At 51.4% G+C, this 25,581-nt stretch overlaps 2 protein-coding genes across 4 annotated transcripts in view; both read left to right on the top strand.

The window, feature by feature from the left end:
- The window catches only part of CBS (cystathionine beta-synthase), a 9,918-nt gene extending 3,041 nt beyond the window's left edge, over positions 1-6,877 (top strand). Inside the window, exons 2-16 of one of the 2 annotated variants that reach the window (XM_053456821.1) lie at positions 449-642; positions 837-943; positions 1,091-1,225; positions 2,957-3,036; positions 3,135-3,269; positions 3,506-3,575; positions 3,706-3,797; positions 4,164-4,289; positions 4,424-4,508; positions 4,693-4,798; positions 5,265-5,342; positions 5,473-5,607; positions 5,872-5,980; positions 6,253-6,337; positions 6,514-6,877. In XM_053456821.1, coding sequence (XP_053312796.1) covers positions 455-642; positions 837-943; positions 1,091-1,225; positions 2,957-3,036; positions 3,135-3,269; positions 3,506-3,575; positions 3,706-3,797; positions 4,164-4,289; positions 4,424-4,508; positions 4,693-4,798; positions 5,265-5,342; positions 5,473-5,607; positions 5,872-5,980; positions 6,253-6,337; positions 6,514-6,671 — 1,689 coding nt within the window. In that variant the 5' untranslated portion in view covers positions 449-454 and the 3' untranslated portion in view covers positions 6,672-6,877. Of the gene's footprint in view, positions 1-448; positions 643-836; positions 944-1,090; positions 1,226-2,956; positions 3,037-3,134; positions 3,270-3,505; positions 3,576-3,705; positions 3,798-4,163; positions 4,290-4,423; positions 4,509-4,692; positions 4,799-5,264; positions 5,343-5,472; positions 5,608-5,871; positions 5,981-6,252; positions 6,338-6,510 lie in introns of both variants that reach the window. The other variant, XM_053456820.1, reaches the window with a different exon arrangement.
- Positions 6,878-11,114: 4,237 nt separating this feature from the next.
- PKNOX1 (PBX/knotted 1 homeobox 1) lies at positions 11,115-24,623 on the top strand. Of its 2 annotated transcripts, XM_053455442.1 has the most exons (11): positions 11,115-11,175; positions 14,687-14,781; positions 16,472-16,587; positions 19,643-19,814; positions 20,404-20,568; positions 21,331-21,421; positions 21,536-21,633; positions 21,888-22,016; positions 22,475-22,551; positions 23,336-23,505; positions 23,777-24,623. In XM_053455442.1, exons 2-11 carry the CDS (start codon positions 14,731-14,733, stop codon positions 23,986-23,988), a joined length of 1,281 nt encoding a protein of 426 aa, XP_053311417.1. In that variant the 5' UTR covers positions 11,115-11,175; positions 14,687-14,730; the 3' UTR covers positions 23,989-24,623. The 2 variants fall into 2 exon arrangements, with proteins under 2 accessions (XP_053311417.1, XP_053311416.1); XM_053455441.1 differs by having other exon boundaries at positions 21,331-21,633.
- Positions 24,624-25,581: the final 958 nt, after the last annotated feature.

Here is a 25,581-nt window from a genome sequence, read left to right as displayed (position 1 = left end):
GGGTTATGCGCAGAGTGCCGGAGGGGGAAGACAATCCCAGACGCACCATCTGAGCTTTGCCAGATCCCCTGTTTATCCAGGGAAGCCATTTCCAGCCGGCTCGCCCTGGGGCTGTCGTCTTTAGTATGAAAACTGTCCCTTCCTGTCCTACCGGCAAAGAGCGGGCCGCAGAGTGCCAGCGGGCGGGAAGCCGGGCAAAGAGCGGGCCGCAGAGTGCCAGCCGGCTGTAGAGTGCCATCGCGGGGAGCCGGGCAAAGAGCGGGCCGCAGAGTGCCAGCCGGCTGTAGAGTGCCATCGCGGGGAGCCGGGCAAAGAGCGGGCCGCAGAGTGCCAGCCGGCTGTAGAGTGCCATCGCGGGGAGCCGGGCAAAGAGCCGGCCGCAGAGTGTCAGGGTGCGGGAAGCCGGCAAAGAGCAGGCTGTATGTTAATCTCCTCTTTTCATTCGCAGGTCGTCATGCCTTCTGTGCCCCCAAGCTCAGATTCTGCCACCTGCCCCCACCTGGCCGAGAACCACGTGACCAACGGCAACGTGGCAGCCGACCTTGGGGTTGATCGGAAGTGGATTCGGCCGGACCTTGCAAGCAAGTGCACGTGGGCCCCGGGCAGACCCCAGACTGACTCTCCGCATCGCCGCGTGGAAGTGTGAGTGCGCCGGCTCCAGGCTACTGCGTGTTACCCCTGAGGGCCGGCCGCGGGTTGGGTGCGCGGGATAAATGACGGGCTGCTTTAGGGAGCAGGTGTGGTGCATGCGCTGCCTCCACCCACCTCTCGTGTGCCCCATAGTAACGTGTCATTCTCCGCACATACGTGATGCAGACTTTCTCGTCCCCCCGCAGGACGCCGAGTCCACACGTCCTTCCCAACATCCTGCACAGGATCGGCGACACTCCGCTGGTCCGCATCAACCAGATCGGGAAGAAGTATGGGCTGAAGTGTGAGCTCTGTGAGTATCGGCTGCTTTCTGCCCCCCCCCCCAGGGCTGTCTCTTTGCCCCTGTCTCTGAATCTTCCTGTCTGTTGAACCCCATCACCCGGCTGCCCGGGGCAGTTTTCCGCCCGTGGTTACAGACCCCGTGTTGTGTTTCTCCCAGTGGCAAAGTGCGAGTTCTTCAATGCGGGCGGCAGCGTGAAGGATCGCATCAGTCTGCGCATGGTGGAGGATGCAGAGAAAGATGGAATCCTCAAACCAGGAGACACCATCATAGAACCGACGTCCGGGAACACGGGTGACGAGAGCCTTTTCTACATATATATCTCTTTCTACAGTGGGGCAAAAAAGTATTTAGTCAGCCACCAATTGTGCAAGTTCTCCCACTTACAAAGATGAGAGAGGCCTGTAATTTTCACCATAGGTACACTTCAACTATGAGAGACAGAATGAGACAATAAAGTCCAAAAATCACATTGTCTGATTTTTTAAGAATTTATTTGCAAATTATGGTGGAAAATAAGTATTTGGTCAATAACAAAAGTTCATATGAATACTTTGTTATATACCCTTTGTTGGCAATGACAGAGGTCAAACGTTTTCTGTAAGTCTTCACAAGGTTTTCACACACTGTTGCTGGTATTTTGGACCATTCCTCCATGCAGATCTCCTCTAGAGCAGTGATGTTTTGGGGCTGTCGCTGGGCAACACGGACTTTCAACTCCCTCCAAAGGTTTTCTATGGGGTTGAGATCTGGAGACTGGCTAGGCCGCTCCAGGACTTTGAAATGCTTCTTACGAAGCCGCTCCTTCGTTGCCCGGGCGGTGTGTTTTGGATCATTGATGAAAGACCCAGCCACGTTTCATCTTCAATGCCCTTGCCGATGGAAGGAGGTTTTCACTCAAAATCTCACGATACGTGGCCCCATTCGTTCTTTCCTTTACACGGATCAGTCGTCCTGGTCCCTTTGCAGAAAAACAGCCCCAAAGCATGATGTTTCCACCCCCATGCTTCACCGTAGGTATGGTGTTCTTTGGATGCAACTCAGCATTCTTTCTCCTCCAAACACGATGAGTTTTTGGTTTCTACCAAAAAGTTCTACCTTGGTTTCATCTGACCATATGACATTCGCCCAATCCTCTTCTGGATAATCCAAATGCTCTCTAGCAAACTTCAGACGGGCCCGGACATGTACTGGCTTAAGCAGGGAGACATGTCTGGCACTGCATGATTTGAGTTACTGATGGTAGCCTTTGTTACTTTGGTCCCAGCTCTCTGCAGGTCATTCACTAGGTCCCCCCCGTGTGGTTCTGGGATTTTTGCTCACTGTTCTTGTGATCATTTTGACACCACGGGGTGAGATCTTGCGTGGAGCCCCAGATTGAGGAAGATTATCAGTGGTCCTGTAGGTCTTCCATTTTCGAATAATTGCTCCCACAGTTGATTTCTTCACACCAAGCTTCTTGGCTATTGCAGATTCAGTCTTCCCAGCCTGGTGCAGGTCTACAATTCTGTTTCTGGTGTCCTTTGACAGCTCTTTGGTCTTGGCCATAGTAGGGTTTGGAGTGTGACTGTTTGAGGTTGTGGACAGGTGTCTTTTATACTGATAACAAGTTCAAACAGGTGCCATTAATACAGGTAACGAGTGGAGGACAGAGGAGACTCTTAAAGAAGATGTTACAGGTCTGTGAAAGCCAGATATCTTGCTTGTTTGTAGGTGACCAAATACTTATTTTACTGAAGAATTTACCAATTAAGTCATTAGAAATCCTATAATGTGATTTCCTGTATTCTTTCCCCCCATTCTGTCTCTCGTAGTTGAAGTGTACCTATGATGAAAAATACAGGCCTCTCTCATCTTTTTAAGTGGGAGAACTTTCACAATTGGTGGCTGACTAAATACTTTTTTTGCCCCACTTTACATGTGACTGTGCTTGTGAATAGATGCGGGGGAGGGCGGGCCTACATGGTGCGCGCTCTGTGTAACGGAAGCCACATCTGTCCCGTTAACACCCCCTCTGCTCCGCAGGCATTGGTCTTGCTCTGGCGGCTGCGGTGAAGGGCTATCGCTGCATTATTGTCATGCCGGAGAAGATGAGCATGGAGAAGGTGAGCGGGAGAGGGGATGTGCAGCTATAACCTCAGCCAGGAGGCGGACAAGGTTCCATTTTCTGTACGCGGGGGTAACACGGGCTCCTCTGCCATAGGTGGATGTGCTACGGGCTCTCGGTGCTGAGATTGTTCGCACTCCGACCAACGCTCGCTTCGATTCCCCAGAGTCCCACGTCGGAGTCGCCTGGAGGCTAAAGAATGAAATCCCCAACTCGCACATCCTGGACCAGGTACCGGGGACCGCAGGAGAACATGCGGAGAAAAGGGGGGGAAGGGGGTATACATTTAAATCCTTAAAGGACATTAAACACGCATGGGATAGACATGCGGCTCCTGAATCTAAGATGAGACCAACGACTGATTAAGGTCTGAGATATTAACGGCAGGGACAGAAATGTGCAGATAAGACGGGCGGCTCTGATCTGCTGGCCGGTTCTTACGCTGTCTCGTTTCCCCCCCTGCTCAGTACCGGAACGCCAGTAACCCCCTCGCTCACTATGACACCACAGCAGAAGAAATCCTTGCGCAGTGTGAAGGTGAGTGTCCAGTGAGCGTGCGGTGTGGGGTCCGAGCAGGAACGACTGTGTGCCCCCCAGTGTATTTGGACCGGCTCATGTCAGTGTCCGTGTTACTGGCGTGTCTGAGGATCAGCCCTTGTTCCTGCAGGCCGCTTGGACATGTTGGTGGCTGGCGCTGGAACTGGAGGAACAATTACTGGAATAGCGAGAAAACTGAAGGAGAAATGTCCAGAGTGCAAGGTGAGCAGGTCACGCAGACTGAGGGGTCAGAGGTCATACAAGGGTAACCTGTTCATATTTAGGACAGGTTCTCCTAAAACATCGATATCAAGTATCGCCTTTTCCTTGATATTAAAGGAAAGCTTTGGCCCAACTGCAAATGACTCCTTCTTTAAGACTCAAATCTGAGTGCTTCTGAGCATGTGCAGGAGGTATATTGAAGTACACTTCCTGCTTGAAGTATAGGCAGCTGGGGGAGGAGCTAAATGAGACAGAAGCGTCGTGTTCTTCAGCCTGTAACTAAAGAACTGCTGCAGCGACTCGCATGCCGTAAAATGCACTGGAGTCCATGACGTGTTAGAAATCTCGTTTACCTTCTTGATTCAGGTAGTTGCCGTGGATCCAGAAGGTTCTATCCTGGCAGAACCTGAGGAGCTGAATCAGACAGACAAGACCGGGTATGAGGTGGAAGGCATTGGATATGACTTCATTCCAACGGTTCTGGATCGATCGGTGAGATCCCGAGGGGGGTAGAAATCCTGGGGAAGTTTGGAGAAAAAAAGTCTGATGACTCCTCCATTACCCTCTGTCACTCCCTGCCCTCCATTACCCTCTGTCACTCTCTGACTCCTCTGTTGCTGCTATAGGTGGTTGACAGATGGTTTAAGACAAATGATGAGGACTCCTTCTCCATGGCACGTATGCTGATCCGAGAAGAAGGTCTATTGTGCGGTAAAGGATGTTTTTTACTCTGTTGCCTCTTTTAGAAGCATCTCTAATAATAACCCTTGGTATCTTTAAGCTTTTTTTCCCCCAACTGTGGGCCACACAATATTTTTATTTAATATTCCACAATTGCTCCTGAAAGTATAAAGATAGGCTACTGGGTGTTAAGATTCGGTATTTGCCCCTGCAGGAGGCAGTTCTGGCAGTGCTATGTATGCAGCTGTAGAAGCCGCTAGAGAACTGAAAGAAGGGCAGAGGTGTGTGGTGATCCTGCCAGACTCCGTGCGCAACTACATGTGAGTTACAGATCTCTGAAGGGGCCCTCAGAGCCACGACACTTCACTCCATAAGCTATAAGGGATGAGAAAGTATAGAATCTGACTAAAGAGTTTATTCATTAAGCAGAGAGTTATGGTGGGCTTCACTTCCCTGTTTTCCTTGAGCATTATGAGAGCCCTCCCTGAGGATGATCTGATTTGTAGGGTGAACCTTGTTGGGGGGGAAGCTGGATTCATGTTACTAAGATTGTCTGACGACCCAAGGAGCTCCAGCTGGCTTGCGTATCATCAGCAGAGACCCCCAGAGGTCCCCCCCCCCACCCCCAGCATTCTGGATCTGCTGCACCAGTCAGTTCACGCACATGGTGGAAGATCTCGTTGACTTTCTTGCTTCTTTCTCTCTGTGCCCCGGTGGCTTACTTTGGTTGTTTTCTCTCGATGGCTCCTTGAGTAATGGTCCCTCTGATTCTCATCTCTCTCCTAGGTCCAAGTTTCTTAGTGACAAGTGGATGACGCAGAAACAGTTCCTGAAGGTGGAGGATCTGGAGGGGAGGAAACCTTGGTAAGATCTTGGAACCATTTGTTTCTGTAAGTCCACTCCTTGCCCCTCTGCCCTGTTGAGGATGCAGTGGAGTCTTTTCTTACCCTGGATAGTGCACGGCGATATCCGACAATCTCTTCCACTCCGTCAGGTGGTGGAATGTGAAGGTCTCATCTCTCACTCTGTCTGCACCGCTTACTGTCCTTCCATCTGTAAGCTGTGGCCAGACCATCCAGCTGCTGCGAGAGAAGGGCTTCGACCAGGTACCCATCGTGTCCGAGGCTGGGTGAGTGAAGCTCGTTGTTTGAGTCACAATTTGCACAGTGTCTTCTCTGCATCTGTTTAGGCTGTTCTGGGTTGTAGAGGGAATGCAGGCGACTCGTCATCACATCCCTATCGTCCGTTAGGATTATTGTTGCCATACTAGACTACCCTAACCCGCACCATATGCTGCGCCCTATACACGCAGCCAATACCCCTCTCTGGGCACACAGTATAAGGCCAGTCCTCTCGATGGTTACATTTAAGGACGCTCATTTCTCTCTCACAGGCTTGTCCTCGGAATGGTCACGTTGGGTAACATGCTGTCCTCTGTACTGGCTGGAAAGGTGAAGCCATCAGACCCGGTCTCCAAAGTGATCTACAAGCAGTTTACGCAGGTATTGGGCGAGGAGGACAGGCTGTATTTACACCCCATTCTGTCTGCTGGAGGGGAGGTCAGGGTTTACGCTCTTTCACCTCATCAACCAAGGTGTGCGGCTCAAGGTGGCTCTCGCTGACAGAGTAGAGTTATTGAAAGATATTAAGGTCCAAAAGTGTTTTTGTTTTTTAATAAAATTGAAGTATGCATACCTTCCCTGGGGATACTCATTCCTGGTGCAGACCCCTTATTCCACCCCCCCCCAGGCTATTAATCTGTTTGGTGTTCCAGGTGCATCTCATGGATAACCTGGGGAAGCTCTCCCGGATTCTGGAGACCGATCATTTTGCTCTTGTGGTTCATGAGCAGATTCAGTGTGAGTATTTTATGCGTCTTGTCTGTATCTTGATCTTGCTTCTCTTTCCTTATTTCCCCATCATTTGATCACCATCACCTACTGAACCCCTAACCTTAAATGTATCAGGTATCTCCTGCCCGGCCATGCTCCCCCTTCCAGAGAACCATCTAACCGGTCAGCTTGTCTCTCAGCAGATCACAATGATGGCTCCTCTAGTAAGAAGCAGATGGTGTTTGGTGTGGTGACGGCCATCGATCTTCTAAACTTTGTGACCAGAGAGCGTGAGCGCCGTGTCAGTGAATCCAGTGATCGCGATCTGAACGAGAGAGTGAGACATTTCAGTGCCTCCTAAACAGTCTACTAGGAAGACCTCGCACACGATCGTCGCTTGTCTGATGCGTCAAACTCCTGCCTGTGTTGTCTGTCCCCTCATCCATCTTCGCATGTCTTGTTTATCAGATGAGAAGGAATTTTTGTTATTTAGGTCACTTCTGATTGGCTGTTACATGATCACTTTACTTTGGTTACATGGTCAATAAAATAAGATCCAACTCTGCAGATGTGTTACACTCGCCATTCTTTATATTCTGGAAATAGGAACTGTCCTATGATGAACTTCTCTGAATGCAGGGCTGGTCCTGGGGTTTCTAGCGCCCCCTTCTGTATAAAGAAGCTGAATATGAAAATTAAACATTTTGGCAATCTTATGTAGATCCCAGGGAGCCCTTTTTCACAACCGAGTTGTCTCACTCCCATCACCCCCAGTCTGTTACATTTCTCGCCTAACCAGAGTGACAAACGTCATGACAAGATCCTAAACGAGGACTGTGCAGTGCTGCAACGCTGGCTTTGTCATGGCTCTTCTGAAAATAAATCCCTGTCAAGTGTCCTGTAGCCACAGCCCATGCGCCCCCAGCTGCTGCTGCTGCTGCTCAGCACGGGGATCTCTCCACTCAGGTCCCACTAAATTACGTTGCTGCTCCATGAGGATCTACAGCCTTGCATCCCTGCACCAGTGGCGGCTGCTGCGCATGGTCTTCTGCCGCACATACTGGCACCTGCTGAGCTATGGGGCTGTGGCATTACTGTAGGGCTGCAACTAACGATTATTTTAATAATCGATTAATCGGCCGATTATTTTTTCGATTAATCGATTAATCGGATAAAAAAAACAATATGCAAATTTTTCGTTTATTTAAAAGAATTTAATGAACTGGATGTTAAAAAACAACTTAAAATTTACATTAACATTCTTATTTTGTTATGATGTAATAAAAAACAATATTTTCAAAGTACAAGAACCCAAACACAATATTTATGAAACAAAATAACCCCAAACATTCTGAAAAGAGGTGGACTATTACTGTTCAAGAAACTTTGCCCCAGCACTTTGCACTTTGCACCCAGCACTTTGCACCCAGCACTTTGCACCCAGCCCTGGCACTTTGCACCCAGCACTTTGCACCCAGCACTTTGCCCCAGCCCTGGCACTTTGCATCCAGCACTTTGCACCCAGCATTCAGCACTTTGCACCAGCACTTTGCACTTTGCACCCAGCCCTGGCACTTTGCACCCAGCACTTTGCACTTTGCACCCAGCACTTTGCACTGTGCCCCTGCACCCAGTCTCTAACTCTGCCCTGCACCCAGCCCTGCCCCCACATTCTGCCCTGCCCCCACACTCACACTCTGCCCTGCACCCACTCTGCCCTGCACCCACACTCACACCCTGCCCTGCATCCCCACCCCCACTCTGCCCTGCACCCAGTCTCCCACTCTGCTCTGCACCCACACTCACACCCTGCATCCCCACCCCCACTCTGCCCTGCACCCAGTCTCCTGCCCTGCACCCCCCACCCCCACTCTGCCCTGCACCCCCACCCCCACTCTGCCCTGCACCCACACTCACGAACCGCTCTGTGCGAATGGAGCCACTCGCACAGAGCGAACCGCTCTGTGCGAATGGAGCCACTCGCACAGAGCGAACCGCTCTGTGCGAATGGAGCCACTCGCACAGAGCGAACCGCTCTGTGCGAATGGAGCCACTCGCACAGAGCGAACCGCTCTGTGCGAGTGGAGCCACTCGCACGGAGCGAACCGCTCTGTGCGAGTGGCTCCATTCGCACAGAGCGATTCGCTCTGTGCGAGTGGCTCTGTGCGATCCGTGCACATAGACATGAAGAATACTTACCTCCGGAACGCGTCACATCCGTCACGTAGCTAGAAGGCGGAGACTGCAGAGCGTGTAGCAGAAGCGGGGAACGCTCGCGGAGGTAAGTAAAAGGAGCCGAGTGCTCCAACAACGAATTGATCACTCGATTAATCGATAACGGAAATCGTTATCGATGATTTCCGTTATCGATTATTATCGATTTTATCGATTCGTTGTTTCAGCTCTACATTACTGCTTCACATCGTGGCTCCTGGCACCTTGCATGGGCAAATGTATCGAGTTCTGGCCATAGCTCAGGGGGTTTAGTTATTTTCATTATGTGCAATCGATACATTTGCCCATGCAAGGTGACAGGTAAGGCTGTCCCATGACCTTCGACCCATTCCTAGCTTTCTGAAGCTGGGTAGAACATTTCTTTGTACCTCAGCGATGTTTTAAGGCCATCAGTACCAGAGACAGCCCCACAACTGGAACCCCAACCATATTGGAACGTAGGTAGGTCGTTCTTTTCCTTCTAGTCTGCTCCCTATTGTCACGACGCACCCTCCAAGCAATAATGCTTTCATTTATGAATTCCTTGTGAATTATGAAGTCCATAGATATGCCACACTCGCTGCTTATGAATGAATACCACGGACTCCACAATTTCTTCCAGTTTGAGTTGCGCCACCATATTTGTATTTTTTTGTAGGGTGTGCTTTCCCCGTTCTAGATATGCACAAAAAAGAGGTATGTTTATGAATCTATGGGTTATTACGGATGTATGTGTTGGATATGACCCTGGAAGAAATGGTTTTCTGACGCTAGTGGTCACTTAGCGTATCAAAGAACTCACTATCTATGGTGAATTTATGGTCAGTTTACCTTTTGGTACCACATGCCTATACAACAGGGGCGTAACTATAAACCTCAGGGCCCCGGTGCGAGAATCTGTTAAGGGCCCCCCCCAACCCATCTATCCCTTTCTCACTATCTCCCCTCTCCCTCCCCCCTTCTCACGATCTACCCTCTCCCTCCCTACCCCCCCTTCTCACGATCTACCTTCTCCCTCCCTACCCCCCTTCTCACGATCCCCCCCCCCACGATCTACCCTCTCCCTCCCTACCCTCCACGATCTACCTATCCCTCCCTACCCCCCCTTCTCACGATCTACCCACTCCCTCCCCCTTTGTAGGTCACTTACCGTCAACTCTGTGTTGGGAGCGTGAGGCGTTTATAACGTCATATGCCGGCGTTCAGCGTGAAGCGCCGGCACCCGAGACAAACGCCTCACGCTCCCAACACTGCACTCTGGGCAGCGCGGCGGCGACGGTGGCAGCAGCGGCGGGGAGCAGAGGCATCCTGGATTTCTGTCAGTCAGGGGGGCCCAAGAGTTGCCGAGCGGTTGTTTTCAGCAACCGCTCGGCACCCCTTGGGCCCCCCCTGACTAGCAGAACCCCAGGGCCCGGTCGCAGTCGCGACCCCGGTAGTTCCGCCACTGCTATACAATCAAATTAACCCCTCTCATACCGAAATTGGCCATATCATCTCTAGTCCATATATGCGCTACGCAAGTTGGCGTGACACCTATTATCTTTTCATACCTTATCACAAAGGGCCACCAATATACACAACGCTTCTTACAGTCCATACATTCAAAGGGTCTGACAGACCGAGGTGAACCAATACATTCAGAGGGCCCGTACAATCTGGATACCATAAACCTATGGTTGGCCTGTAAACTTTTTTACAAATAAATACATTTTCCCGGAATAATTGTGGTTCCACTATATTGGGGTTCTACACAGTGCTCTCCCCCACAGTTTGCACCAAGAACTCTCTGATCAGTTTTCCTCCTGCTGCCATGTCCTGGGAGGTTATTGATGAATATTCTAATAAAGTAACCAGTGTGTTGGCAGCCAATAGCGAAATACCTATTTACAACAGTGACCAATAAATGGGGGCGTCAACCCTCTCCATGTTGGACCGTCTCCGTATCCCCAATACAGAGCTCGTACTGTCTCTGTATCCCCCCAATACAGCGTTCGGACCCCTTCTGTATCCCCCAATATGGGGCCCGGACCCCTTCTGTATCCCCCAATACGAGGCCCGGACCCCTTCTGTATCCCCCAATACAGGGCCCGGACCCCCTCTGTATCCCCCAATACGGAGCCCGGACCGTCTCCGTTTCCCCCCAATACAGCGTTCGGACCCCCTCTGTATCCCCCAATACGGGGCCCGGACCCCCTCTGTATCCTCCAATACGGGGCCCGGACCGTCTCCGTTTCCCCCCATACAGAAGTCAGATGGACTGTCTCCATATTCCCTCCAATAAGACCCACCTATCACCCCCCCCATACATCGCCTGTGTATGTCCCCATAGAGACTGCGTATCCCTCTCCATTCAGCGTGTAATTGAGAGCATTTACCACACAGCTGTGAGACCACTGCGCATGCCCACAGACGGATCGCTCAGTAGGCGTGCCTACGCCCGAAAGGGGCCGAGACAACGTTGTATATTAATAACCACCGTAGGTTTCGTCTTTAAAGTTATATCAATATTAAAGAGGAGGCGGCTGTACGTGACGCCGTAACCACGCCCTCCAACCCTATGCTAATTAGCAGCGTGCTGCGTGATGACGTAGGCGCCCCTGCGGGTCCCGATTGCTGCAGCCGCTTGTCAGTGTGACGAAGATTGGCACCGGGTAAGCTGTCAGTCACAGCGCCCGCCCGCCGGCCTGCACCGCTCCCATAGCCCTCCTGCTGCCTCCTCGCACCCCCACTCGCCCCTAATGCCCCACGGGAGCCGCCAGGGACCCCCGTTACCGAGCTGCGCGCCCCCGGGCCCTCGTCTTGCAAACAGCGCGCGCCCCCGGACCCTCCCCCTCCTAGTGCGCGCGCCCGCACCCACCCTCCCCTCAAAGGGATCGCACCTCCCCCGCCGTCGCGCGCTTTTTCTGCCAGCTAATCACACGCGGCTGCTGGATCGCCCAGCCAATCGCAACTCTAAGATCCTGTTGCCGAGTCTGAGAGAAGAGGGACTGGAGGGAGTCTCGGGAGGTTTAGGGCGGGTCTTGCTGAGGGGTGGAGCTGTAGGCAGGGCAACAGCTGGGTGTGTGTGATAGTGAGGGAGAGACATGTCTACATGCGGAGAGACGTCACGTGCGTGATAGAGAGAGAGCGAGAGAGATCTCGCCGGTCAGACATCGCATACAGAGTAGTGATGGGAAGTTCGGATCATTAAAGTGAATCGGATCATTTCGATTCGTTCACTGAAATGATCCGATTCATGATCCGGATCTTCGGATCACTCAGTGTGTCTGCACGGAGTTACTGTTTTCCAGTAACTCCGTGCAGGCACACTAACGATTGGCCCCGCCCCTTTTATTATGAATCCTCCCCCCTGCCTCCAGTGATGTCAATGAAGGCAGAGAGTCGTTCAAAGATTCGGATCTTACAGGGATCCGAATCTTACAGTGATCCGGATCACTGTAAGATCCGGATCATTGTAAGATCCGGATCATTGTAAGATCCGGATCTTTGAACGACTCTCTGCCTTCATTGGCATTCTAATCATTAAGAGAATGTCACCATACTGTTATAAATAAATATATTAATAATCACTGCCCCCAGGATTTACATTCCCCTTTACCTGCAACTGCACCTTAAGCTAACTTTATTAAATTAATTAAATTAACCCTCACCATTAAATTAACCCGAAACACCCCATCAACCATGACTGCCCTAAAATTAACCCTTAACACACCATCAACCATGACTGCCCCTAAAATTAACCCTTAACACCCTATTAAGCATAACTGCCCCAAATTAACCCTAAACACCCCATTAAGCATAACTGCCCCTAAATTAACCCTAAACACCCCGTTAAGCATAACTGCCCCCAAATTAACCCTAAACACCCCATTAAGCATAACTGCCCCCAAATTAACCCTAAACACCCCATTAAGCATAACTGCCCCCAAATTAACACTAAAGACCCCATTAAGCATAACTGCCCCTAAATTATCCTTAAACACCCCATTAAGCATAACTGCCCCCAAATTAACACTAAAGACCCCATCAACCATACCAATTTATTAGGTAATTTATCTGGAGTACATGCAATTAATTTAGGGGTAGTTATGGTTAATGGAGTATTTAGGGTTAATTTCAGGGGCCGTTATGGTTAATGGGGTCTTTAGGGTTAATTTCAGGGGCCGTTATGGTTAATGGGATCTTTACGGTTAATTTCAGGGGCAGTTATGGTTGATGGGGTATAAGGGTTAATTTTATGCTGATGACTGAGGGTTAATTTAATTAATTTAATAAAGTTAACTGTAGGTGCAGTAATAGGTAAAGGGGGGCAAACTCAGGGGAATCTAAATCCTGGGGGCAGTGTGAACATTATTAATGTATTTATTTATAAAAGTATGATATCAGTAATATTCTCTGAATGATTCGAATCTCTGTAAGATTCGGATCCTTGTAAGATCCGGATCCCTGTAAGATTCGAATCATTCGACTCTTCGGTTCATTCGACTCTTCGGTTCATTCGACTCTTCGGTTCATTCGACTCTTCGGTTCATTCGACTCTTTGAACGACTCTCTGACTCTATGAGTCATCGTTCCTATGAGAATTAATGAGCTGTAACCTGACCCCAGAGTGCTCTGCAGATGACTCACAGCTCTAGGATCAGGTTACAGCTGCATGATGATTCACAGACTGAACCGCTACAAACGAATCGTTCAGTCTAGTGAACCGACTCATCCGGATCACTAAAAAGAACCGGATCAAATGAACGATTCGTTCATGATCCGGACATCACTAATACAGAGTCATGTCACGTGTCTGATAGAACATAGAGCGGGAGAGGCATCACGTGTGATAGAGAACTCTCATGGGTCAGACATCACATACAGAGTGATGTCACGTGTGTGATAGAGCTAGAGAGACATGTCTACATACGGAGGGACGTCATGTGTTACAGATAGATATTGCGAATGGACACAGAAATCTTGTGTCTGGCACATAGAGACGTCAAGTGTCTGATGGCACGTAGGGACGTCACGTGTCTGACGGCATGTAAAGATGTCACGTGTCTGATGGCACATAGGGATGTCACGTGTTCCTGCAGGAACCTTACCTTGACATGTAGACAGATAAATGCACGTGCACATGTTTACTCGCTATACGCTGATTCACGTCTGCACGCGTGGCACTTGTATACATACACACCTTGAATATGTTCATGTAAATACACATGTCCATTAACCCACTCTAACCTCTGACTCCCGTATTCTGCCCCAGAGGGCCTGCGGCAGGCAGAGCAATCACCCCAGCCGCGCACCCTCCAAGACAGAGCATACATGTCATATACATTCGGGGCCCCTTCCTTCTCGCCCCAGCTGAAAGGACAGCAATAGGGCTGGAGCTTCTTGTTGCCCTCCAATCCCCAAAGATGGGAGCCACCAAAAAGCATCCAGGGGCCTGGCCCCATTGGGGTATTTCCAGTGGCTGGGAAATGGTGTCAAAGTCCAAATCTCATCCAATGAAGAGGTGTTACCACCCCCGGCACGCATGTAACGTGTGCGCCGTGGCTCTGTTAAAGGGTATCTGTGGCCTGCCGGTGACGCCGCGACACCCGTTACTCTACACCCAAAAGCCTCCAAGCTCTTCCTTGGGGCCACTTTGATCATTGGGGCCCTGAGACGGCCCCTGGGGGTTCTGTAGGGGACGCTGCGCTGCTCCATTGGCGTGGAGAGACATAAAAGCAGAGAAGTCCTCAGAGTTACGTCCGCGTGCGTGGAAATGCATGATATAAATAAAGTTATGGATGAGGTTGCTATAGAAACCTGCGTGTGGTTTGGAATCACATGTACAAAGGATAGGTATCCGTCATGTGTCCCGTGGTATGTAACGCGGGGAACGTGACACGATTGGCTGTTCTATGTGGCCGGCTGTAGTTAAAGGGGTGCGGAGGCCAAATCCATAATAATGTGCGAGCAACAGCCTGTCATACACCGAGGGCTTTGATGCTGGGAGAGTGAGGGTTAAAATGCACTGTTTTTTAGTGTACTAGATACCTGGAATAGCCTTCCAGTGGGGATGGCACAGAAAGTAATGGAGGAGGGCCGGCAATGGCCGTATAGCTATCCTTCGCATACGGATGAGGGTTTTGTGGTCCTGTCATGTAACGTGTGGTATGTTTCCTGCAGGTTGACACGGCTCACCATTATGTGACGGTCGTGTGTAGCTCACAATGATGTCCTCTCAACAACTGACCATGGATAGTTACACCGAAGAACAGGAGGTACGGTTCTGCTTCCCCCTACCCTGTGGGCACATAGATGTGTATATACCCCCCACACATGGGGCAGTTGTGTATATTCCCCCCCACACATGGGGCAGTTGTGTATATACCCCCTCACACACATGGGGCAGTTGTGTATATACCCCCCACACATGGGCAGTTGTGTATTTACCCCACACATGGGCAGTTGTGTATATACCCCCCACACATGGGGCAGTTGTGTATATACCCCCCACACATGGGACAGTTGTGTATATACCCCCCACACACATGGGGCAGTTGTGTATATACCCCCCCACACATGGGGCAGTTGTGTATATACCCCCCACACATGGGACAGTTGTGTATATACCCCCCCACACATGGGACAGTTGTGTATATACCCCCTGTGACGGAAGCCTCCATCACTGGGGCCACTGGAGAAGCCTGACTGCCAGCCTCCTCCCTATTGACTATGGGCCCTGGGTTTGTAAAGACTTCTGTGGCTCCCCAGCAGTATCATCTCATCACTGGCTGAGGGGATTATCTCCAGCAGACAGCCAGGGTCTGCCACCAGGGAGAGACCACCATTGTTTTAGTCTAATGTATAAATCAGTCTCCCCCACCTATTGTATTGTTAATCCCGTTACTGCCCCTGTTGTCTCTGGGAGGCAGATTAAGGGGGTTGTTTGTGACCCAATATCTTGTTTTATGTTAATTTGTGTTTTGCTGGATATATCCAGCCCTGTGTGTGAGAAATAAATCAGTCTTCGTTTGGTTTTACCCGACACTGAGTCTCGGCGAGTGACTGGGGAACCGGGGAAAGTGTGGTGTCCCAGGCTAAGGGAGCACAAGACAGCGGAGGCAGTCGGTCGGACTAGCCAGCTCCGTGACACCCCCCACACATGGGACAGTTGTGTATATACCCCCCAAACATGGGCAGTTGTGTATATACTCCCCACACATGGGGCAATTGTGTATATACCCCCCACACATGGGGCAGTTGTGTATATACCCCCCACACATGGGACAGTTGTGTATATACCCCCCCACACATGGGGCAGTTGTGTATATACCCCCCCACACATGGGGCAGTTGTGTATATGCTCTTCAGGTGTACATTTACTGGGTTACTCACGGCGCTTAGTGAAATTACAACAAATAGTTTGTTGGTGTGTCTGCCGGTAACCTCTGGCTATCTCTGTGTGTCTGCCGGTAACCTCTGTCAGTCTCTGTGTGTCTGCCGGTAACCTCTGACTGTCTCTGTGTGTCTGCCGGTAACCTCTGGCTGTCTCTGTGTGTCTGCCGGTAACCTCTGGCTGTCTCTGTGTGTCTGCCGGTAACCTCTAGCTTTGTGTCTGCCGGTAACCTCTAGCTTTGTGTCTGCCGGTAACCTCTAGCTGTCTCTGTGTGTCTGCCGGTAACCTCTAGCTTTGTGTCCGCTGGTAACCTCTGGCTGTCTGTGTGTCTGCCGGTAACCTCTGGCTGTCCTTTACTGCCCCTCTCTTGCCCCCGTTGGTTGGGGTAACCTCTGGCTGTGTGTCTGCCGGTAACCTCTGGCTGTGTGTCTGCCGGTAACCTCTAGCTGTGCTTTACTGCCCCTCTCTTGCCCCCGTTGGTTGGGGTAAGTATCGGTTCCCGTGGGCGGGGTTATAGGAAATGCCTCCAGGGTGTGACCCTCTTGCCCCGTACTGACCCTGTCTCTTTCTAGATCGAAGTGGTGACCCAGTTTAAGACCGAACAAGACCCTTCGTGTTCTGAGCCAACTCCGCAGGGTCCGGCGAGCGGAGACAACCCGATGGAGGCCGACAAGCAGGCCATATACCGGTGAGTGCTGCAGTACCGGCCCTGACCAGAGACCGCGCCGTCTCTCTCTCCATCTCAGTCCGCTGTCTCTCTGTATATCACTGTCAGTCCGCTTTCTCTCTGTATATCACCGTCAGTCCGCTGTCTCTCTGTATATCACTGTCAGTCCGCTGTCTCTGTCTCTCTGTATATCACTGTCTGTCCGCTGTCTCTCTGTATATCACTGTCAGTCCGCTCTCTCTGTATATCACTGTCAGTCCGCTGTCTCTCTGTATATCACTGTCAGTCCGCTGTCTCTCTGTATATCACTGTCAGTCCGCTCTCTCTGTCTCTCTGTATATCACTGTCAGTCCGCTGTCTCTCTGTATATCACTGTCAGTCCGCTGTCTCTCTGTATATCACTGTCAGTCCGCTCTCTCTGTCTCTCTGTATATCACTGTCAGTCCGCTCTCTCTGTCTCTCTGTATATCACTGTCAGTCCGCTGTCTCTCTGTCTCTCTGTAAATCACTGTCAGTCCGCTCTCTCTCTGTCTCTCTGTATATCACTGTCAGTCCGCTGTCTCTCTGTATATCACTGTCAGTCCGCTGTCTCTCTGTATATCACTGTCAGTCCGCTGTCTCTCTGTATATCACTGTCAGTCCGCTGTCTCTCTGTATATCACTGTCAGTCCGCTGTCTCTCTGTATATCACTGTCAGTCCGCTCTCTCTGTATATCACTGTCAGTCCGCTGTCTCTCTGTATATCACTGTCAGTCCGCTGTCTCTCTGTATATCACTGTCAGTCCGCTGTCTCTCTGTATATCACTGTCAGTCCGCTGTCTCTCTGTATATCACTGTCAGTCCGCTGTCTCTCTGTATATCACTGTCAGTCCGCTGTCTCTCTGTATATCACTGTCAGTCCGCTCTCTCTGTCTCTCTGTATATCACTGTCAGTCCGCTCTCTCTGTCTCTCTGTATATCACTGTCAGTCCGCTGTCTCTCTGTATATCACTGTCAGTCTGCTCTCTCTGTCTCTCTGTATATCACTGTCAGTCCGCTGTCTCTCTGTATATCACTGTCAGTCCGCTCTCTCTCTGTCTCTCTGTATATCACTGTCAGTCCGCTCTCTCTCTGTCTCTCTGTATATCACTGTCAGTCCGCTCTCTCTCTGTCTCTCTGTATATCACTGTCAGTCCGCTGTCTCTCTGTATATCACTGTCAGTCTGCTGTCTCTCTGTCTCTCTGTATATCACTGTCAGTCCGCTCTCTCTCTGTCTCTCTGTATATCACTGTCAGTCCGCTCTCTCTCTGTCTCTCTGTATATCACTGTCAGTCCGCTCTCTCTCTGTCTCTCTGTAAATCACTGTCAGTCCGCTCTCTCTCTGTCTCTCTGTATATCACTGTCAGTCCGCTCTCTCTGTCTCTCTGTATATCACTGTCAGTCCGCTGTCTCTCTGTATATCACTGTCAGTCCGCTCTCTCTCTGTCTCTCTGTATATCACTGTCAGTCCGCTCTCTCTCTGTCTCTCTGTATATCACTGTCAGTCCGCTGTCTCTCTGTATATCACTGTCAGTCCGCTCTCTCTGTCTCTCTGTATATCACTGTCAGTCTGCTCTCTCTCTGTCTCTCTGTATATCACTGTCAGTCCGCTCTCTCTCTGTCTCTCTGTATATCACTGTCAGTCCGCTCTCTCTGTCTCTCTGTATATCACTGTCAGTCCGCTGTCTCTCTGTATATCACTGTCAGTCCGCTCTCTCTGTCTCTCTGTATATCACTGTCAGTCCGCTCTCTCTGTCTCTCTGTATATCACTGTCAGTCCGCTGTCTCTGTCTCTCTGTATATCACTGTCAGTCCGCTGTCTCTCTGTATATCACTGTCAGTCCGCTGTCTCTGTCTCTCTGTATATCACTGTCAGTCTGCTCTCTCTGTCTCTCTGTATATCACTGTCAGTCCGCTCTCTCTGTCTCTCTGTATATCACTGTCAGTCCGCTGTCTCTCTGTATATCACTGTCAGTCTGCTCTCTCTGTCTCTCTGTATATCACTGTCAGTCCGCTGTCTCTGTCTCTCTGTATATCACTGTCAGTCCGCTGTCTCTGTCTCTCTGTATATCACTGTCAGTCCGCTGTCTCTCTGTATATCACTGTCAGTCCGCTGTCTCTCTGTATATCACTGTCAGTCCGCTGTCTCTGTCTCTCTGTATATCACTGTCAGTCCGCTGTCTCTCTGTATATCACTGTCAGTCCGCTGTCTCTCTGTATATCACTGTCAGTCCGCTCTCTCTCTGTCTCTCTGTATATCACTGTCAGTCCGCTGTCTCTCTGTCTCTCTGGATATCACTGTCAGTCCGCTCTCTCTCTGTCTCTCTGTATATCACTGTCAGTCCGCTCTCTCTCTGTCTCTCTGTATATCACTGTCAGTCCGCTCTCTCTCTGTCTCTCTGTATATCACTGTCAGTCCGCTCTCTCTGTCTCTCTGTATATCACTGTCAGTCCGCTCTCTCTCTGTATATCACTGTCAGTCCGCTGTCTCTCTGTATATCACTGTCAGTCCGCTCTCTCTGTCTCTCTGTATATCACTGTCAGTCCGCTGTCTCTCTGTATATCACTGTCAGTCCGCTGTCTCTCTGTATATCACTGTCAGTCCGCTGTCTCTCTGTATATCACTGTCAGTCCGCTGTCTCTCTGTATATCACTGTCAGTCCGCTGTCTCTCTGTATATCACTGTCAGTCCGCTGTCTCTCTGTATATCACTGTCAGTCCGCTCTCTCTGTATATCACTGTCAGTCCGCTGTCTCTGTCTCTCTGTATATCACTGTCAGTCTGCTCTCTCTGTCTCTCTGTATATCACTGTCAGTCCGCTCTCTCTGTCTCTCTGTATATCACTGTCAGTCCGCTGTCTCTCTGTATATCACTGTCAGTCCGCTGTCTCTCTGTATATCACTGTCAGTCCGCTCTCTCTGTCTCTCTGTATATCACTGTCAGTCCGCTGTCTCTGTCTCTCTGTATATCACTGTCGCGTCTTCGGCGCGCGTTGTCTCTCTGGCGCGCGTTGTCTCTCTGGCGCGCTCTCTCACCTTCCGGTTATCTCCTGGCCAGGCACCCGCTCTTCCCTCTCCTCGCTCTGCTCTTTGAGAAGTGTGAGGGTTGCACTCAGGGCTCCGAAGGCACGACCTCGGCCAGCTTTGACCTGGACATTGAGACGTTTGTGAGGAGACAGCACAAGGAGGGGAAGGATTTCTTCTCGGAGGACCCGGAGACAGACAGTCTGGTGAGTGGGTGGGTGGGTGAGTGAGTGAGATAGTGAGTGAAGTCGCCGGCTGTGGATCCGCTCTAAAGGCTAAAGGACTGCAGCCCGGGTTTCTGTGACGTTGGCGGTTCTGGGTCCGGTCCACTCGCCCGGCGCCTCACATTCTAGTTCAGGATTATTGACGCTGAGAGGCTTTGGTTTGTGATTATATGTGGGGGGGTCTTTTTACGAGAGCCCCCCAGGAGACTGCTGGAGGTGAGGGGGGTTAGAATACTGGGACAGCTCCTCAGAATACCTAATAAGATATGAGTGGGGGTCTGTTTGTGTTACAGTAGCAGATATCATTATCATTATTATCGTTATTATTATCATTATTATCGTTATTATCATTATTATTATTATTATTATTATATGACCGGCTTGGGGGAGAGAAGAGAGAGAGTGATGGGGATGGGAGAGTGATGGGGATGGGAGAGTGATGGGGATGGGAGAGACATTTTAAATACATAAAGGGATAAAGGACAGGAGGGTCAGCGGCTGAGATGATTGCTTGTGGGGCAGCGGGTATCTCGGCAGGTGGCATTGTGGATATTTTTGCTCCTGTCCGCAGATGGTGAAGGCGATCCAGGTTCTGCGGATTCACCTGCTGGAGCTGGAGAAAGTGAACGAGCTCTGCAAGGACTTCTGTAGCCGCTACATCTCCTGCCTGAAAACCAAGATGAACAGCGAGACGCTACTGAGTGGAGAACCCAGCGGGGCATATTCCCCAGTACAGGTAACTCCTACAACCCTGTGCCTGTACCTGCCAGACCCCCCAAGACGCCTGCCCCTGCTACCCCCCACCACCCAGTGCCTCCGCGCTCACCTGCCCCTGCTACTCCCCACCACCCAGTGGCTCCTGAGACACCTGCCCCTGCTACTCCTCACCACCCAGTGCCTCCTGAGACACCTGTCCCTGTTACTCATTACCACCCAGTGCCTCCTGAGACACCTGCCCCTGCTACTCCCCACCACCCAGTGGCTCCTGAGACACCTGCCCCTGCTACTCCTCACCACCCAGTGCCTCCTGAGACACCTGCCCCTGCTACTCCTCACCACCCAATGCCTCCTGAGACACCTGCCCCTGCTACTCCTCACCACCCAGTGCCTCCCACCTGCCCCTGCTACTCCCCACCACCCAGTGCCTCCTGAGACACCTGCCCCTGCTACTCCTCACCACCCAGTGCCTCCTGAGACACCTCCCCCCTGTTACTCCTCACCACCCAGTGCCTCCTGAGACACCTGCCCCTGTTACTCCTCACCACCTAGTGCCTCCTGAGACACCTCCCCCCTGTTACTCCTCACCACCCAGTGCCTCCTGAGACACCTGCCCCTGTTACTCCCCACCACTCAGTGCCCCTGCCGAGACGCGTGCCCCTGCCGAGACGCGTGCCCCTCCTGAGATGCGTGCCCCTCCTGACTCCTTTGCCCTCCTGACTCCTTGCCCCTGTACTCTCTGCTCCCCGCTGTCATTAATACGTAATGTTTGTCGTTACAGAGTGGACTCGGTGGGGCTCTCAGCTCTCCGGGCATCATGGTTCCTGCGACTGCTCTGCAGCAAGGAAATGTAGCCGTGGCCACCGTGTCAGGTATGGGAAGCAGCCCGTGTCCCCCAAAGCCTGTAACGCAGCTCTCTCTCTCTAGCTGCATCCGCCGTGTTCTCTCCCAATTCCTAACGCTCTCTCCCCTTTCGCTGGTTTTAGGCGGTACCGTGTATCAGCCGGTCACCGTGGTGACACCACAGGGACAAGTGGTCGCTCAGGCTTTGTCCCCCGGCACCATTCGGATCCAGAACTCTCAGGTGACGATGGGACTTGCATGTGTGTCTGTGCGACTTCGAGGCGCTCCCTTCCCCCGGCTCCGCGCCCCCTTCGGCCCGGCTTCCCGCTCCCCCTTCGGCCCGGCTTCCCGATCCCCCTTCGGCCCGGCTTCCCGATCCCCCTTCGGCCCGGCTTCCCGATCCCCCTTCGGCCCGGCTTCCCGATCCCCCTTCGGCCCGGCTCCGCGCTCCTTTCGTCCCGGCTCCGCGCTCTCTAACCCTCTGTCTCTCTGCAGCTCCAGTTACAGCTCAGTCAGGACCTGGGGCTCCTGCACTCAGATGACGGCTCCGGAAAAAACAAGCGGGGCGTCCTCCCGAAACAAGCCACCAACGTAATGAGGTCGTGGCTCTTCCAGCACATCGGGGTGAGTTACGCTCTTATTTACTCTTATGTGAGAAATGAGCTCGGAGGCTGCGTCCGCTGAGTCTGCGCATGTTCTCGGGGAAACCCATTTACTCTGCCTGATTCCATTACTTCTCGGGGAACGGCAAACATTTCATCGGGTAGATTTAGGACAACGGATTGACATCGCTGAGCTGACAAAGGGTTAACTCATTACACTGCATAGCTAACCTATGTACACATACATGTAATGCCCCACTGCATGGATGATATGGGCCCAGAATACACGCTGGGGTAAGAGACGGTTGTTAGGGATAAATCACTAGCCCCTTTAGCCCCACGTTCACTTTGATGCCCCCATCCCCTGCGGTCGATGCTTGATACTGATGTGTGATAATTACGTCCCACGCGCGCATGATACGGGCATGAAAAGGGAATCAAATTCCAACCAGTCAGCTAACGGTTTGTATCCCTGTGCAGCACCCCTACCCCACCGAGGACGAGAAGAAACAGATCGCTGCGCAGACCAACCTCACCCTGCTCCAGGTTAATAACTGGTGAGTACCGGAGTGCCACGTCCGGCCCCTGCCCGTCTTCCTCTTCTTCTAAGCTCAGCTTCACCACTTTGTTGGAAAAATGCTTATGTGATCGTAAATATTATTTGCTGACAAAGAAATAAGTAGAAAATGTCTAGTCTATGATATATGCACGAGTTCCCGCCAACACGCCTACTCTATGTTATTCTATAAATATATATGTGCAAAGGTTCAAGTCTGGGCCATTTTTAATTATGCAGCTTAAAGAGGTGTAACCTGCTTGAAAAGTAACCAATCAGAATGATGCATGCAATTAGAAGTAGATAAGGGGTTATATAAACCACGTAATCCAAACATGTAATCAGACAACGCGTCGATGTATGTGTGTTGTGTGCCTTGTCTCGATTCTGCGCATGATCTAAATAAAGGAAAACTTTTTCTGAGGAGAATTCGACCATTAATTCAACCAACACACTTGCCTTGGCTTCTCCATCTCTTTGCCCCCCCACCCCACCGCCCTGCCTGCTGGAATCCTCAATTTCTTTGCCCCCTTGGCTCCTCCATCCCCCCCCCCCTGCGCCCTGCCTCCTACCCTAGCTCCTTGGCTCCTCCATCTCTTTGCCCCCCCACCGTCCCGCCTGCTGGAATCCTCCATTTCTTTGCCGCCCCCCTGCCCTGCCTCCTTGGCTCCTCCATCTTTTTGCCTGCCCTGCCTTCTTGGCTCCTCCATCTCTTTTGCCCCCCTGGCTCTTCTCCTGCTCTGCTTCCCTCCGTGGCTCATGTCGTTGAATTCTTATTGATCCAGGTTCATTAACGCTCGAAGAAGGATCCTTCAGCCCATGTTGGACTCCAGCAGCACCGATACCCCAAAAACCAAGAAGAAGAGTGGCCAGAGTCGTCCTGTGCAGAGATTTTGGCCGGACTCTATCGCGGGAGGTGGATCTCAGCCTGGGGCTGACATGAGTATGTCTGAGGGTAAGTATTATCACTCGGACCACTAAAACATTTATGCTCGGCCTGGCTCCGCGCCCCTGCTCCGCCCTCATGTACCCTGCTACGCCCTTATTCTCTGTAGGCCTGAGGTCCGCTTCCTGCCCCTTCTACCTGCACAAAGCCCTTTTTTAGCCCCTCGGCATGGTGTGATATGTATGAGCCTATTGTGGCTAGCTATGGCCGCGCATGCTTAGCAGCATCCGTTTACACCTTCTGCTGGCCCCTAACGCACGAGCAATGTGTCCTCTTTCAGATAAGGTGGTGACGCTGTCGGCCCCCAGCTCCCTTGGAGCGGACAGCCTGCAGTCGCTTACGTCAGATGGAGCCACGTTTGCCGTCCAGCAGGTGTTGATAGGAGGACAGAGTGACGACGACTCTCTGGACACGGATCAGGAGGAGACGGACACGGGGCTGAGCGCTCGGGACCTGCGCGGACTGGTGCTGAGCGGTGGAGGGCTGCAGTGACAGAGCCAGGCTCCGTGCACGGCCGCGCATGTTACTGAGCCGGTGGAACGGACGCTGGTCTGACGGCGGCGCTTTGTGGTTTCGGTGCCACGCGCTCGGTATGGCAGTTTCTTGGCGCCTCTCGCTGTCAACCTTTCACTGGCAACAAAATCTTTTGCACCTTAAAACATGACTGCAAGTCGCTTCCAAGGATTGACTGCCGAGCAGAGCCCCTCCCCCGCGCCACAAGCCGCCGGCAAGCCCACCATGAACAGAGCCGAGGCGCTCTGCTGGGGGGGGGGAGCCCAGACGGGATCACGATTTTGTATGATATTAAGCCGACTTCCAGGCGGAAATCTGATGCCAGGGTCTCCGGCCCGGGGGTCTCTGTCTTGGGGGCCCGGGGGGCCGTGCAGGGTCACACAGAGCACACGAGTGATGTTTTACTTCCCCAATCATAGACCTGTATTTTTGTAGCGTTGTGAGAGAATAAACCTTGGAAATGCCCGTAATGATGGCGGCGTCTCCCTCGGACGGGCGGCTCGGTGCCGGCGGCTCGGCGGGTTACCGGTGGGACTGGCTGCCAGCACACGCGTGTGGATGTTTTCGTGTATTATACTTTTTATGTGTTTTGCAAATATAATGTTTTCCGTTGCTGTGGAGAGGTGAGCTCTGTGAACCGGCGCTGGGGAGGAAATCTGCTGCAAGGCAGATCATCGGGGTCTGTAGGGGGGCGCCGTTAGCTCCCGAATTAACCCCTTTCACTCCTCTGAGTGCCCTCTGCGGTTATAACCTCGGAAAGCGCGCATCTTCTGGCTGTCCTGGGGCAGATTCGCTAAACATTGAGTTCTAAAATCAATTCTTTTTTTTAAATTAAGCAAAAAATATCTATGAAAAAAGCGAGAGACGGCTGCGGTGCTTTCTACCCCGGGCTACTGGTTATTACTGGCTCAGGGGGTGGAGGTGGGGTACTAATAACCAGCAGGGGGCATTAACAGTACATTCCTCTATGGGGGAGGGCAGTAGTAACCAGCAGGGGGCGTTAACAGTATATGCCCCTATGGGGTGGGGGCAGTAGTAACCAGCAGGGGGTGTTAACAGTATATGCCTCTATGGGGGGAGGGCAGTAGTAACCAGCAGGGGGTATCCATCATGGGTATTTGCTTTGTAACTAACAAAATAAGTTAAAATCCTAGATTTGAAGATGTTCCAAAAACATAAACTTTTACGATATATATCTATAATATGTTAGCATGTATAATATAATAAAATAACTTCTAATATAGAATAATAATTATATAAAAAGAAAAACATTTCACGGGGAGGGCGAGTGATGGTGCAGCAGAGAGGGGCAAATGCGCTGGAAATGCCTTCGCCCTGAAAGGGTTAATTGCTGTATTATGCTGATTATAATATGTGGCGGGAAATGCTGCGTTGAGGCCGGGGATGCGCATGCACCGCCGCGTGAAGATGCATCTTCTCTGATTTCTGCGTTATAAAATATATTTTTAGCACCAGATTTATTAAAGTAACGGATGCGATACCCAACGGCCGGCACCCCTTAGACTCCCCTAGGCAGCTTCCCGGGGAGGAATTATGGCCGACTCCACGCAG

Source organism: Spea bombifrons, chromosome 2 (assembly GCF_027358695.1).
Source record: "Spea bombifrons isolate aSpeBom1 chromosome 2, aSpeBom1.2.pri, whole genome shotgun sequence".
Classification (NCBI taxonomy): Eukaryota; Metazoa; Chordata; class Amphibia; order Anura; family Pelobatidae; genus Spea; species Spea bombifrons.
The sequence above is the reverse complement of the archived record's forward strand: the minus strand, read 5'-3'. Positions and strand labels throughout refer to the sequence as shown.